The sequence below is a fragment of the Raphanus sativus genome, chromosome 7, assembly GCF_000801105.2.
Source record: "Raphanus sativus cultivar WK10039 chromosome 7, ASM80110v3, whole genome shotgun sequence".
NCBI lineage: Eukaryota > Viridiplantae > Streptophyta > Magnoliopsida > Brassicales > Brassicaceae > Raphanus > Raphanus sativus.
Window position 1 is genome coordinate 7606492 of NC_079517.1, and position 14628 is coordinate 7621119.

General features: G+C 33.7%; 2 protein-coding genes across 3 annotated transcripts; one reads left to right on the top strand and one right to left on the bottom strand.

The window, feature by feature from the left end:
- Window positions 1-27: 27 nt before the first annotated feature.
- Window positions 28-2427, bottom strand: LOC108817040 (protein NEN3). 2 transcript variants are annotated; one of them, XM_018589630.2, is made up of 5 exons: window positions 1768-2427; window positions 1530-1687; window positions 1307-1417; window positions 496-1211; window positions 28-412 (listed from the first exon to the last, which is right to left on the bottom strand). In XM_018589630.2, the coding sequence occupies exons 1-5, from the start codon at window positions 2054-2056 to the stop codon at window positions 190-192; spliced, it is 1497 nt and encodes a 498-aa protein (XP_018445132.1). In that variant the 5' UTR covers window positions 2057-2427; the 3' UTR covers window positions 28-189. The 2 variants fall into 2 exon arrangements, with proteins under 2 accessions (XP_018445132.1, XP_056846742.1); XM_056990762.1 differs by having other exon boundaries at window positions 1530-1683; window positions 1768-1904.
- A 596-nt stretch (window positions 2428-3023) lies between these two features.
- Window positions 3024-5256, top strand: LOC108817074 (NEP1-interacting protein-like 2). The gene is made up of 5 exons (XM_018589673.2): window positions 3024-3388; window positions 3955-4133; window positions 4503-4586; window positions 4679-4837; window positions 4909-5256. The coding sequence occupies exons 1-5, from the start codon at window positions 3268-3270 to the stop codon at window positions 5035-5037; spliced, it is 672 nt and encodes a 223-aa protein (XP_018445175.1). The 5' UTR covers window positions 3024-3267; the 3' UTR covers window positions 5038-5256.
- The last annotated feature ends 9372 nt before the right edge of the window (window positions 5257-14628 follow it).

Below are 14628 nucleotides of genomic sequence, written 5' to 3' on the forward strand. Positions count from 1 at the left end.
ACACTTTGAACTTCTTTGCAACTATTAATCCATGATTTGATTGTAGAATCAGAATGAATGTTACACTACTACTAGTCATTGATCGGTACAAGACAAATCATTTTAGATAACTAATTAGCAACTGATCACTAACCAAATAACAGAGATAGCTTACTGACTAGGAAGAGGCAGAGGAATGATTTTTGTGGATCATTTCTTCATGTGGATAACCAACTTTTTGGCTGCTAGACGTATCCCTGCCATTTTCTGATAATCATAAGGCTCCAGTGAGAAGTATGCATCAACCAGTGTACCAGGAAGTAACGCTGACTCGAGCTCTTCAAACTCGTCGCTACTGAAATCGAGCTTTTGAATGGTTTCCAAAGGTTCTTCTTTCTGGTACACCTCGGTTCCATTTGATTCTGAGCTTATTCTGCCAACCAAACAAGAACGAATACATAGTTTAGTGACTATTAGTGAATGCAAAGGATAGATAGATAGAAGTCAAAAACTTACTGCAATCTTGCTGTGGGATAGTTGGTAAAGCCTTTTTTCCTCATAACGGTGAGCCTCCACTCTGAGGCTGTGCCTGACTCAATAGATAACTTATGTGCAACATCATTGGCTTCATCCAAGATCTTGCATAAATCAGGAGGCAAGTCGACAACAATATTCAACCTGGGTCGGCCTAAATGATCCAAAAACTTCCGGCTTATTCCAAACCGGATTTTCAAGCTGTCCACACAGAGTTGCAGAGGGTCGTCGTCGTCATGGAACAGCTCCATTCTTAAGCTCCCGGGGATAAAACTTGCCCTGATGCTAGAAACAGATACTTCATCAACCCTCAAAAAGTTTTCATCTTTGGCATCAGGATCAGGTGGTGGAGTTGACTCATCCTGTGCTTCGTCTGCAGCATCGGTCTGAAGAGTTCCAATGTGTAGTTTACTTATGAGAGTGGTTATATCAGATGGATCTATTCCAGAGCAAGAAGTATCATTTTCTGAGCATTCTGTTAGGAGAGAAACGATGGGATGGTTTTCGATGTCTGTGGTGGCATCATCCACTGAAGACAAACTCAGATCAGTTTTGGAGCTCGAGGAGGAGGAGGAGGAGGAAGAAGCCAAGCTTTCTTTAACTCCACTAGGCAGTGACTTGTCATTACTTTGCTTTCTTGGACTTCTCCTTGGTGAAAACCAACTCATTTCTGTTAGAATGTCAGGAACACTAGACTCCTGCCAAACACCAAGTACTTAAAAAACTTCTTAAAGTGCTTGACAACTTCAAGATTGTATTCAACCTCTCTAATACTTTAAGACAGCAGCATTACCAGAAACAAGACGGTTGCACAGTGCTTGACAACTTCAAGATTCATCCGGACATCCTCTAAGCTCCTATGTGTTTGATCTCCTAGGTCGAAGTATTTAGCAATTGATGCCATCTGCATTCAATAAATAAAATAAAAAAGGAGGATATGCAAACCATTGAGGAGGTCACAAGGAAGCTAAATTATCAATGAGAAGAAGAGGAGAGGGAGAGAGAGAGAGAGAGACCTTCATGTCACCAGCTCTCTTACCAAACTTCTGAGATAACAAGGAAAGAGAATCGATTATAGCTTTAGGCTCAGGTGGAGAATGACCAATCTCTGCAAACGCGTCTCTTATTCTGACACAATCGAATCTCTTTATGTTATGTCCTGCCCATATCCTTCCTACAAAGAACACACCACTTTTAGCTTCTGTCAGAGAGAAAAGTGTGTGTGAGAGAGAGAGAGAAAGCCTTTTTTTTTACCATGGAGAATGCTGTAGACTTGGTCGGCTATCTCGAGGAATGTTGGGGCGGAGAGGACTCCGTCGCGCGTGATACCGCTACGCCGTTTAGAGAGCGTGGAGATGAGAGAAAGGTCAGTGGGTCGAACCAGAGTTGAGTAGCTGTGGAGCTCAACTAGCTTCCTAGGGCAGACTAAGATAGCTCCAAACTCCAGAATTGCGAAAGGCTTTCCCGTTTCTGTCGGAACCGCCGTCTCTAGGTCGAAGAACGCTATCTCGTTTCCTTCGTTGCCGCCTAGTGTCGAAGACATTGATGAGAAGTACTGGGAGAACGCTTCGAAAGTTGAGACTTGAGAGTAAATTATATAAAATGGGGTTTAAAGAGAGTAACTTTCACGCGCCACATCTCTACCCTTTTCCCCCTTTTTCCGTTTTTCTTGTTTTACGGACCAAAAAGGTCAAAACTTTAGACGCAAACGGTCGGAATAGAATGATGGTGGGGGGTATGTTTCAAACGGTCAAGATCAAGAGTCCTTGGAACGATTGGTTAGAGCCAGGATTCGTCATCTGTTGCTCGAAATGAGACAACTTTGGTTGTATGGTGGAATGAGCAATGATAGAGGAAATGAAAATATCAGCAACGATTTCACTTTGTTTTACACACAACGTTTGTGTGACTGTTAGATGCAAAGCTATGAGAGGTGTGAACTGATTGTGTCCAGCTGGATTGTCCTTTTCTTCTCCCCTGCCTGCTTGCTACTCTCTTGTCTGTATTTTGAAAGCGTTTCGTTGTTGCCCGCCTCCTGATATGGGCCTTGACAACATACTCTTCTCTTCGAGGCCCACTATTCTCGTGACTCTGTTTATGAGAACAGAGAGATACACTAGGAACATGTATCAATAGAAAACAAATTCATCAACAGTTAGTAGTTTGATAGTTTTCTCTCTTTCCTCTCTAGTGTCTGTCAATGACTGAGAATCTTGTTCTTCTTCTTCTTCTTCTTCTTCTATCATGGATTCTTGACAGATGAGAAATGTATTCTTGTTTCATTTGATTCACATGTGTTTGAGCTATTTACAGTTTCTGTGGATTGAGATTTGAGTTTGTTTCATGATATGATGATGGGAGAGAGATTAGTGAAGTGTCTTTAGTTGCGTTTAGTACAAGTTGTGATTGAGATTATATAGATGTTTGGTAAAAGAGAATAAAGGCCATTGGCCCAACAAAGTAAATGAAAACTCACTAAAAAAACTAAAATAAAGAGAGAGCCCAAAAGAACAAAGAAAAAACAGAGACGAAAGAAACAGAGCAACCCCTCCGTGACTCCTTCCTTCTTTCATTGCTTTTTTTTTTTTATTTTTTACGAGCGGTAATGTCTTCTCTCAACTTCCATGGCTGACATCTCACCTTCTCAATTTCTCCCCAAACCTACCACAAAGTCTCTTTCTTTCGCCTAAATCTTCATCATCAAACACCCCTTAGGGTTCTTTTTTTTTTTGCTTTCTTTTTTCTCTTTTCGAAATGGATGCGATCTTCTCTCCCGCCGTGGAACCTGAAGGAACCACCGACTCAACCATCGACACAGTCTCTCGCTTAGTCTCCGGCGCTTTCTCCGGCGCTCTTACTGGTTTTTTCGCTATGGGTGATGATTTCTTTCCACCGTTTTTTGATCATCGGTCCTTCTGCTTTATGATCATGGACTCTGTGTTAGAATATTAACGTCTTAATTCCATTCTTATCTTTATTAGATTCATGATTCCTTGGAATTTTTATTTTTATTGTGAAACGGTTTTTTTTTTTTTTTGCATTTCGATGAACAGAGCACCGACAGAACATGTGGAACAGAAGATGTTTCAGTCAAAAATGAAAAAAACATGTTTTTCTTCAAGTTCCGACCGCTTTACGTGTTCAACAAACTTAGAGTTAATCGTCTAAACTGCTAACTGAACCTGATTCCTAACTCTCTTAGTTTTTTTTTTTTTAATTATTGTTTAAGACCAATCCTGTCTTAGGACTTAAACGTGTTTAACCTTAGGAGTGATCTGTTAGTTGGACGATCTGATATGTGTTGAGATGGCATAATTTTTTGTAGAAAAGGAAGTGATGCTGTCTCTAGGATTAGAATAAAACCATCAAGATCACGATATCTGTCTGATCACGCTAAGCCTAATTGGTATTGGTAAATTCATTCTTGGTTCTCTTTTGTAGCTGGAGCTTTCACAGGAGCAGTAACTGGTGCGGTGGCAGGCAGAGCTGCACAGTACGGAGTCCTCCGTGGGGCTGCACTTGGCGCTGTAGCTGGAGCTATTCTCTCTGTTGAAGTCTTGGAGGCTTCTCGTGCCTACTGGTATTTAGAGCTATCAGGATCTAGGGGTCCTTCATCTATGGTTAGTCTTTTTTAAATTCTTCTTCTGACCTATCTTTAAACCTTTTTTGTCAAAGCATAAGGAGATGAGTTTTTCCTTCTGACTTTATTGTCAAGATGGAGAAAAAGGAAGTTCGGTAGATGAAATAATGACATGTTACTGGTGGACCACCACAGTTATGGGGATAACAGTATGGCTTGGTTTAATTCATTTAATCTTAAACCTTCCCTAACATCTAACATGGGAATGATTTATGTTTATTTCATAACCAACCAATCTTTATATGGATGATTGTCTTGACGTCTAAATCTTTTATTAAATCATTTGTGTGTTACAATGTGAGAAAGGACTTAAACCAAGTAAAGCTGAACTTTTTGCTCTAAAATTCAGGCAGACTTTGTAGAGCAACTGTTTCGTGGGAGACTAGTAGATGAACAACTTATGTCAACAATGATAAATTCACACCACTGGCAGGTTCTGTTTCTAAGCCTCTTTCGTTTTTAAAATTTGATTTTAAAAAAAAGTACTATCGAGTTTAAAAAAAAAAAAAATTGTTGTTGTTGCAGTTAAGGATATCAGATGTGAGCTATGAAGAGAGGGATGATGTGTATGGTGAATTGGAACCCAGAGGCTTATCAGGTGACTCGTTAAGTAAACTACCATGCTATATCATGTCAAGTGAGATGACCAAGAAGCAGATCGTTCACTGCACTATTTGTCTACAGGTTTCATTCTCTGACACCAAAACTGTTTTTAAACTTCTTCACCCTCACAACAACACCTTGGGATTTTACAGGACATCGCAGTAGGCGAAATCACACGAAGCTTGCCGAGATGTGATCATACGTTTCACCTGGTTTGTGTTGATAAATGGCTCATCAGACATGGATCATGCCCCATTTGCAGACAGGCCGTTAAAGATTAAAAATGGTGTCCGAGGAGTGTATGTAGCAAAAAGAAAAAACCATTGTCCTTAATATGTTGTTGTAAGTCTCTGAATCCTTTGTTTCGATCTATCTTTTATTTTTTACTTTTTTACATTTTACTTATAGCATCATCCATAGGTTTCTACTTTTGAATGTATACTATTACTGTAGACATGAATAAGAACAGTTACAGATATGTTGGAAAAGATTTTAAATGATGAGCACTGATGTAAAGGGAAAGAAAAAAAAAAAGACACTATTTATCTCCTGACCCAAGAAGTAGAAAACTGTTTCTTTTCCCTGGAAGAGCTTTACGAGTTTTCTGCTCAAATGAAGAGATAGAGAAGAGAGATGGGACAAAGACTGTCAAAAGGGAAGATACCAAGAAGTGTGTTTGGAAATGGCTTGCAGAAAAGATCAGCCATTTTTTTCAGAACCTTGTTCCACAAGTAAAAACCATGTTTGTTAAGAGAGCATAAAGAAAAGCTGAAGCTAGTCTCAGCAACCTACTTCCAAGTTCAACCATAAGAGTTCGACCATATTACGTAACTACAACTAGAGATTTCACCATCAAGACCGGTCTCCCTACTTAAGCTTGCGTTATAGGAACTAGTGAAAAAAAACGGATTCCTCTCGATATAACTCGCCTCATACCTGCTTAAGCATATGATTCTTTTATCGAAAACCAGGGAGAAGATTCTCGCCATCATTTGATTCAGTGGCTGAAATCAAGAAAGACACCAAAGAGTTTTTACTGTTTACTAATGCAGTAAAAAAAACATCAACTTAGCCTTTATATAACAAAATAAACTTAGGAGAAAGATGCATGCAAAAAGGTTACTTCTCTGATGGTACTTATGCTCTAATCAAAGCATGCCTTTGGTGAAATCTGAGCTGAGAAGCTGCATTAGTCTCATTGCATCCACTTCGCTAGACCCGGTTCTGAATATCCGTGTTGATAACTGGGTCACCTACATCCGAGTTCTTCTTCCCCGCTTGGGGGAGAGAGAGAGAGAGAGAGAGAGAGAGAGACCGGGCCCGGATCCTAAAATGAGTATTCGGGTGTCTTGAAAGAAAAGACTTGGAGCAGAGTTAGGATGAAGTATTATGTGATGTGTTTGAGAGAAGAGAGATACACAGTTAGTCCATGGCAGAGACATCAACAAACTCTTGCTACTATTTTACCGAACATTTCCAACTATATTCGTCCTAGTAATCTATTTTTATGATATATAATTAAATTTAAACGATATTAACATAGATATATAATATATTTTAAATATGGTTATGTCAGGCTATTTATTGAATGATGTTTCTTGCTCATAAGGTTTTATGATTAATTGTATCTTTTTATAACAAAATTTTAAATCATTGATAACAAAATCTTCACATGATTTTTTAATAGTTTTAATATTTCATTATCATTTTAAAAGACTTGATGGATATTTAACTAAAATATTAAATTCTTAATAATTTTTCAATGCAAATATTAAAATTTAAATATTTATGTATTTTATATGGTATACAGTTTAATTTAGATGATATTAAAACAAAAATATATAATCTGAATATCTATTAAATGAGACTTTCTACACATATAGTTCTATGATCATTTCTATCTTATTTTAAAAATAAAATATTTGATAACAAACGTGAAATTTTTAATATTTTTATTAATTTATAATTGTTTTAAAGATTCAAAATAAAATATCTACGGAAAAGGTTAAAATCTAACCATTTAATCATAAAATTGTTAAAATCTAAATTCGTATTGAAACAACCCTCAATTGAAAATACAAATATAATGTCTCAATTAAATATTGTGAGAAATAATTAAAAAAATATCAACGGGTTTGTCTATAATTCTCAGTGAACATACTATTTTATTTGTATGAACAAATTATACAAGAATTTTCTTAATACCGTGGATATGGCAGCCTAGTTGGTTTAAATGCAGGTGTTGGCTCTGTTGCGCTCTTGGGTTTGATCCACCGTTGGAAGGATATTTTACGCCATCGGTCTTGTCCCCATGGTATCAGTGTTTGCCGAGTCTCGAGTCTGGGGGATTATGGACTTTGTCCTCGAAACCTTGAGATAATCAAAAGAAAATCTTAATAAGTATTACTCACTCCGTTTCAGAATGATTCATGTTTTAGAAAAAGAAAATTATTTCTAAAAGATCTATATTTTACATTTTCAATGTATGTAATAATAGTAAATTGTAAATTTCGAAAACATTAATTGAGTTTACTGAATTTTGATTGGCTAAAAATAATAGGAAATAGCTAAATACAAAAAAATAATGCATTTATTGTCAAAAAAATTTGTACTCCCTCCGTTTCACAAAGTTGTATATTCTAGAAAAAAAATTTGTTTCAAAAAGATCTATTTTTTTTATATTTTCAATGCATATTTCATTAACTAATTGTAAACTTCAAAAAAATAATTGCATTGATTGAATTTTCATTAGCTTAAAATTATAGAAAAAATATATTCACAAAAAAATGCAAACTTAATGTGTTTTATTAAAATGTGTGAAAAAATTAGAATGTGTAATATTTTGAAACATATGGAGTATTTTGCTAAAAAGTGTAAAAACTCTAGAATATAAATATTTTTGAAACGCATGGAGTATTATGAGCGTTTAATATGACCCCATCCATTTTAATGTACTATCATTTAATCCATTGTCAGATTACAGGAAACAGAAAAAAAAAAGAACTAGTATTTGATGCATCAATAGTGAAACGTAAGAAGTTGTCGCCGATCCTTACGTGTTTACACCGTGATGGGCTTCTTTCTTTCCTTGAATGTTCTCCACGTCAGAATCTATCTTATTAAATCAGAAATATTACAACTTATTCTATGTAGATTTTAAAGGTGGATTTCATATATTTAAATTAAATATCTCATTCCTTATGCATAATACGTACCATAGTATAATTTTGCATTGATGTATTTCCTTAAATATAATTCCTTTTTTTGTCCATATTCCATATATAGTTTCACATTTATTACATGTCAATTTAAATAAGATAGATATTAAAAACACTAAAAATATTAATCTTACTAGAATTACCCTATACAATTCATTTTAAATTGATCAGTATACTTTCATTGGCCATATTGATTTTATTAGTACGAATAACATTAAGTAGATAAATCATAGACACATAATAAAGATTTGACTATTCTTTAACTACCTTGGGTCTAATCCACTTTCTAAAACAAATAACACATAGCTTTATATATTGTATAGTATATAGTAATATTGTATAGTATTATACTTATACAATAATACTAAAAACAAACCAAACTGAAATATAATATATATCGAAAATGCTTTGAACCATTACAGACAAAATATATTAGACCTCAGGGATAAAATTCAATTTCAAATTATGTAATAATTATTTTAAAAAAATTAAACTTCGTAATGTACGAAAAACATAAGTTTTATATCAAATTTTATGTTACAATAAAAAGACACAACTCGCGCTTATAAAATATTATTTTTACATACGAAAGACAGTTTTGGTACTGTTCTTTAAACACAAAATCGAATTATACAAACTCGATACTACATAAAACTAAACAATACAGAATACATTTTAAAAATAAAACTCGTGCGTGTGCGCATGACCTTTGCGAAAATCGTAGATATGTTTATATAATATATAAATATATTATGTTACACATATTTTCATATCAATAACACCCCAATGTAAGTTTTGTATGATAAATATTGAAAATACAAAATATAGCACTATATATTTAAAATAATATATAAAAAATCTACTTTACATTATCATAAATTTTAAAAATCAAATTTAGTAATTAAACACATTGCTTATTTAAACACATTAGTACACATTGTTATTTATCAAAATTTTATATTAATACACTTGCAATCATGTATAACATTTAGTACAAATAAAGATAAAAGAAATTGATTCCCGCTCGGTCGAGCGGGTGATGATCTAGTAATTAATTAAAAGATGTTAACGCTGCGTGAGTATTTTCAACTTATCATCAACTCAAACCGTGTGTCTTATTCGGAAACAAGTTATTTAAGCACGTGGAAATTGGAAACAACATGCATGTCGTTTCGCAAAAAACGACTTTTTTTTTCTGAAACTCATCAGACGATTACCTTTTTATCCTTTTCTTGAGTAACCAAGAAATTGCACGGACTTGAATGCGCACTATGTTTGTTGTATAAACAAAACTAAAAACTATTTCTTTTTTTCCATTTGCACTTAGATTCAAACAGTTAGTTTTTTATATCTTTTAAATGAAATCATAGGGTCTAACTGTTGATAAAGTAAGTGCATTTTTTACTATTTTAATTATTTTTACCTTTTTTGTGGAATAGTTTTTTTTCCATTCTTTGTCATTCATTTTATTCTAAAGAAATATCGAACAAATTTGTTCCTTATCAAAATTGATAAGAAATTTCATTTCTCTAATTTTATTTCTCTGTAATTTTTTTTACTTATTCCTAATTTTCCTTTGAATGGTCACCAGTTAGATTTATAGTTACTTGTACTGTTAACAATGTTTTAATTAATAAAAAAATAAACATGAGAAATTAAAAATACTGCTAATAAAATTTTGTTATAAAACAATATTTTTTTCTAACAAAAAATTTACTCTATAACAGCAATTAAGCTAAAACAGAAAAAAAATAAAAAGACAATTATTTATTTCAATTCAAAAACTCTCAATCATGTTAAACCAGAGCTTTATTATATATTGTTATTATTGGCAACATAGGAACTATGACTAGTTAGTTTTTTAGAACAGTGATTTATTCTAAATTCCATCTTCTTTTTAATTCAGCTTAAACCACAAAATAATAAAATATCAAATTTTATATTTACTATATTGATAAAATCCATATTAATATTCATCCTACGTTTTAGTATAGTAAAACATTTATTTTATTATTTTTTTCATTTTTATTTTTGTTTCAGAACTTAAAATAATCACTAAGAGAATTTTAAATATATTGTTTTATTTTTTTCAAAATAAAGCAAGTTTATAATGATCAGAGATGATTTGTACTCTAACTCTATTATATTCTAGAGTAAAATGGAGTAATGAACATAAGTAAATACAATATTTTTATGTGAAGTAAACTTGTTTTTAACTTTATTATGGAGTGAACAAATAGAGTAGAATTGAATTATTTCTTATTCTAAAATAGTTAAACCACTCACAAATGCATGATTGATCACCTAACAATGTACCCATTTATTTATATATAATGATACCTCAAAAAGTCACATTTGATGTTAAAAAATGTCACATGTATACATTTAAGAACTAACCCCCACGAAAAACGTCAGGGACGCAATTGTGTTGGATCCATTCATCTCTAAGACATTAAACGTGAAATATCTCCAAATCGAAATACGCGTTTCAGAAAGCGCGGATAAGTAGAGCGTGCGCAGACCACACAACCACACTATCGTTAATTAAGTGAACCCAACCACATTAGATAAGAGCAAAGCACACCATGATACCACATAATATCATTTTCTGGACAATAAAACATCACATACTAACAAAAACACGAACTGTATTAAAAGCGTGGTCCAAACACACAAGACTCCAAGACACAGAGAAAAGTCTACACACAACAAGCATATAATGGAAAAAAAAATACAAATACACCGGCCTTGGCTTTTGAACTTAAAGTCATAACAGCATCGTTCCGAAGAAAATGAACTCCACAATCCACACCATACCAGGTACCAGCCATTACATACAAATACAATACACAGAATACACTATTATCGTACACGTAATATACGGACGTATAGACATGAGATGTCAAACTATCTAAATTCTAAAAGTTATGTATAAAAATGATCGACTTCTTATTCAACGATATCTTTATAAGAAAATGGAACGCAATATGTTCGGATGTTCTTTTTTTTTTGGTCAAACTACCGTGTTCGGATTTTCAAATTGCATATATCAAAAACACGTGCATAACCTAGTGTGTCCATAGAATTTTAGGCATACTGTTTTCCGGATTTGGGTTAAACTCAGTAAATCATTGAATTTGGCTTTCAAAATCTTTATATATCTTTTATATATACATAGATTCTTAATTATATTTTTTAAAAGTTTTTAAAAAATGTTTATAGCCCCAAAAAAATTTAGATCCTACTACGCTGACAATACAACAGATCTTGCTAATACTTCTTAACTGTATTTATTTATGTCTAATTTCTTTAACAGGCGATTGCACCCAAAAAAGGTTTGGTAAAATAACAAGTCAACCACCTTCAATAATGTTGTTATTGGTTTTTGTATGAAAGAACTAGAGCAACAATTATGGATCACACAGTAAACATAATTTCAATACAGCAGCAGATAAGTATTTGTTTATTATAAAAAAAAAAATTTATTATAACAAAAATCGTAGATGATTATAAAAATCGAAGATAAGATAAATCTCAACGTGTGTATAAGGGAAATTGAAAATGAAAAACCACGTCATTTGAAAACAAAAGCAAAAAGATGTTCACAAGTGAATACTCGACAGAAGGACAGTGTTCTTTGGCAGTGGAGGGACCATTCTCTATTCTTGATATTTTCTTTATTTACGCATTTTAAATAACAAAACAGTAATCAAGCTTAGGCAATTCGTAAATGTCAATATAATCAATTTAGTTAAAAATTAAGTTATAAAATTTAGACTAGGTGTTAATAACACAAACGTTAACTTACAAAGAGTTGGTATTGAAAACTGGGCGTGCCACCCACGCGCTCCCTTTCAGATCTCTCTCTCGATCTCTTCGTCTCGAGCCACCGCCGTCATCTTCAACTCGCCTCTCTGGCGCCTCTCGGCGTTGTGAGAGGGCCACCATCACTCCCGTAAATCCATCTCCTTCTTCGCCATGGATCAGGTCTGTGAACGGCGCTCTGTTTCTGGTCTTCGTTGGTGCCCTCCGCCGCCCTGGTTGGAGAACTCGCCGTGCTGAGAGAGCTCAGGTGCTGGTCTTTATAGCGACTGTCTGGTATCTTCGCAGCCTCTCCTCGCCGGATCTTGCGCCGCCCCTCACGACCACCGTAAAACCCTAACGATTAGGATCTAAATGTCGCTGAGAAAATTGGTCTTATCTACCAAGGGTCTCTTGGGATGTGCTTCACCACGGGCTTGTGGTCTCGGGACTTCAGACTCAGGATTTGAGACGGCTTGTTCGTCTCTCCATGGGTCAAGCTTTGGTGCTTGCCACTGAGTGTAGCTTTAATTAGCTCCTCGCCCCTCCTTTGTGTATGATTTGGCGTTGCTTGTTAGTCTGGGTTGATTTGTAGGTTCAGCTGATTTTGGTAGTGGAGGTGGATGCTTTTCGTTTTCTTGGTGTTACGGGTTCTCACTCTGCTCCTAGAGGAGGTAGTAAGGCTCGGGAGTGGTGATGCTGCCCCTTTCTCTTTACTTGCTTAGAGGACGAGCGCGGTTGAGTAAGTTGAGCGCTATTAAGCTCTTGTGGTTAGTGTTGTCCTGTCTTTCGTCGGATCTTGGCTTAGACCGTGTCCCAGCTCGGACTATGAGGGCAGTCCTTGAGTGGGCTTGTGTTTGCTCTTGAGAAATGACAAATTGTTCAGGCAGCCGGATGAATCAGCTTCTAGTGAGTGTTGCGTTCTCTCGTTCCATAGTCTTCGGTCCTCTCCTTTTAATCCTATCTCGGCTTATCTTCTCACTCGGACTGTTCAAGTTTGTATCTCTGCTTATGTCATGTTCGCTCATGCAGAACGGCTTAGGTGTAGATTGTCTTTTGTTTCCATGTTTTTCTCTTTTTTGCCGTGGAAACAAGTCTATAGGTTTTATAGTTGTTAATCACATCTTGTAAAACCTCAACTTTCGTTTCTGAAATGATATTTACAATTTAGCAAAAAAAATAAAATTTAGACTAGGCATAGACTCCAAGTACGGCATACCACGAAGGCTAACTAGACATAAATACTATGCTGTTTTCAAAATTTGTTATTCTTACAATTTAAGTCTTATTTTAAAAATATTATTCCATTCATATTTCAGGATTGATGTTTACATTTTGTTGTTTTATTTTGAAAAAAAATGATTTCAAATTAAACATAAATTTAAACGTAAATTATAGATAGATGAACTTTATTGAGAAAAAAAAATTAAACTAATAAACAATTAAAAATTATTAGATAAAAATAATTAATTTAGATATATTTGAAAAACCTTAAATATTAATCTTGGGGGAGTACTGACATTTATTATATAAGTTATTTAAAAAAAATACTAGGACATAATTATTAATCATGTAAATTATTTTAAGGTTTTTCTCGTGATTTGTTCTCCATATTATATTGATAACACTATTAAAATTCATGTGATATTCTTTTTTTTTTATATAATCGAGTATCCTGGTCCCACCGTAGTGGTCCAGACTAGAGACCGAAGCAAGTAAGGACGTTGCTAGAACGTCACCATGTGGTTTATCGTGAACGGTCTTCGGTCTCAAGAGCTGGAGAACCGCATGTAAATCTCCCAGTGGCCGGATTTCGAATCCAGGTGGCGGAACTCACAGCCGTAAACTCTTTACCACCTGAGTTAGAAGCCCCGGTTAATTCATGTGATATTCTTTGCTCAATTTTCTTTATTTATTTCATTTAAAATATGTATTTCCAAGAATTAATTTATAAAATTTAATTTTGATTTATGAAAGAAATGAAAACTTAAAATCCTATTTCATAAAACTTTGTGAAGTCGTTCACCAAACTTGACACCTATTGCCATTTTTTTATTTGATTCTATTTTATTTAGTCTTTTACATTTTGATTCGGCTTCTATAAAATATTTTGTTTCTTAGTTTTTACAATTAAATTTTTATTTACTAAATTATATTTCTATAATATCTCAAATTACTTTTGTATGGACCCATATTTTTCATTTGATCATTCTTTAACTGTGATTCAATTGTTGTATTGTTTAATCTTAATCGTTTCTAAATAATTCAAATTGATAACCTAATACTCTATATATTTCACACAAAATACTATTTGAGTAATTTTCATGTATATTAAAAACTCTTATCTATTTTATTTCAGAAATTAAATAATTTATTTTAATTAATACATTAATTAAACAATAAAAAAAAATTTCAAAGTGGTATTGAAAATATAAAATAATATCTTTTGTGAAACGAAAATGAAACCTTAAAATGTTACTCTTTGGAAAATGGAATTAGTATGACTCAACCAGTTAAGTTAAACATTTTTCTATTCATAACAATATCAGATGCTCAGAAGATCAGAATAATTGTAGTTACTTGACATACCAGTAAGCTATCATCAGCAATAGGAGATAATGAATCATCGGCCTTTTGGGTAGAGAACTGAATTTCTTGAATCATGTTTAACCTTTCTGCCTCAGATAGTTTATGAATCAAGCTCTCAGCACATCTCCAACTCCATTTTATTTTTTACTCTAAAATAAAATTTAGAGTAAAAATATTTTAATGATATTTTATTTTTCACTCTAGAAATAGGTTTACTTCATAGAATAAGTTATTTTTTTTTGTCATCACTCTATTTTCTACTCT

Bases quoted from the DNA above. Each gene is read 5' to 3' on its own strand.
- LOC108817040 (XM_018589630.2), bottom strand. From the start codon at position 2,056: ATGTCTTCGACACTAGGCGGCAACGAAGGAAACGAGATAGCGTTCTTC. The intron at 1,688-1,767 runs GTAAAAAAAAAG...TGTTCTTTGTAG, and splicing joins AGTCTACAGCATTCTCCATG to GAAGGATATGGGCAGGACAT. The intron at 413-495 runs GTAAGTTTTTGA...TTTGGTTGGCAG, and splicing joins TATCCCACAGCAAGATTGCA to AATAAGCTCAGAATCAAATG.
- LOC108817074 (XM_018589673.2), top strand. From the start codon at position 3,268: ATGGATGCGATCTTCTCTCCCGCCGTGGAACCTGAAGGAACCACCGAC. The intron at 4,587-4,678 runs GTTCTGTTTCTA...TTGTTGTTGCAG, and splicing joins TAAATTCACACCACTGGCAG to TTAAGGATATCAGATGTGAG. The intron at 4,838-4,908 runs GTTTCATTCTCT...GGGATTTTACAG, and splicing joins ACTGCACTATTTGTCTACAG to GACATCGCAGTAGGCGAAAT.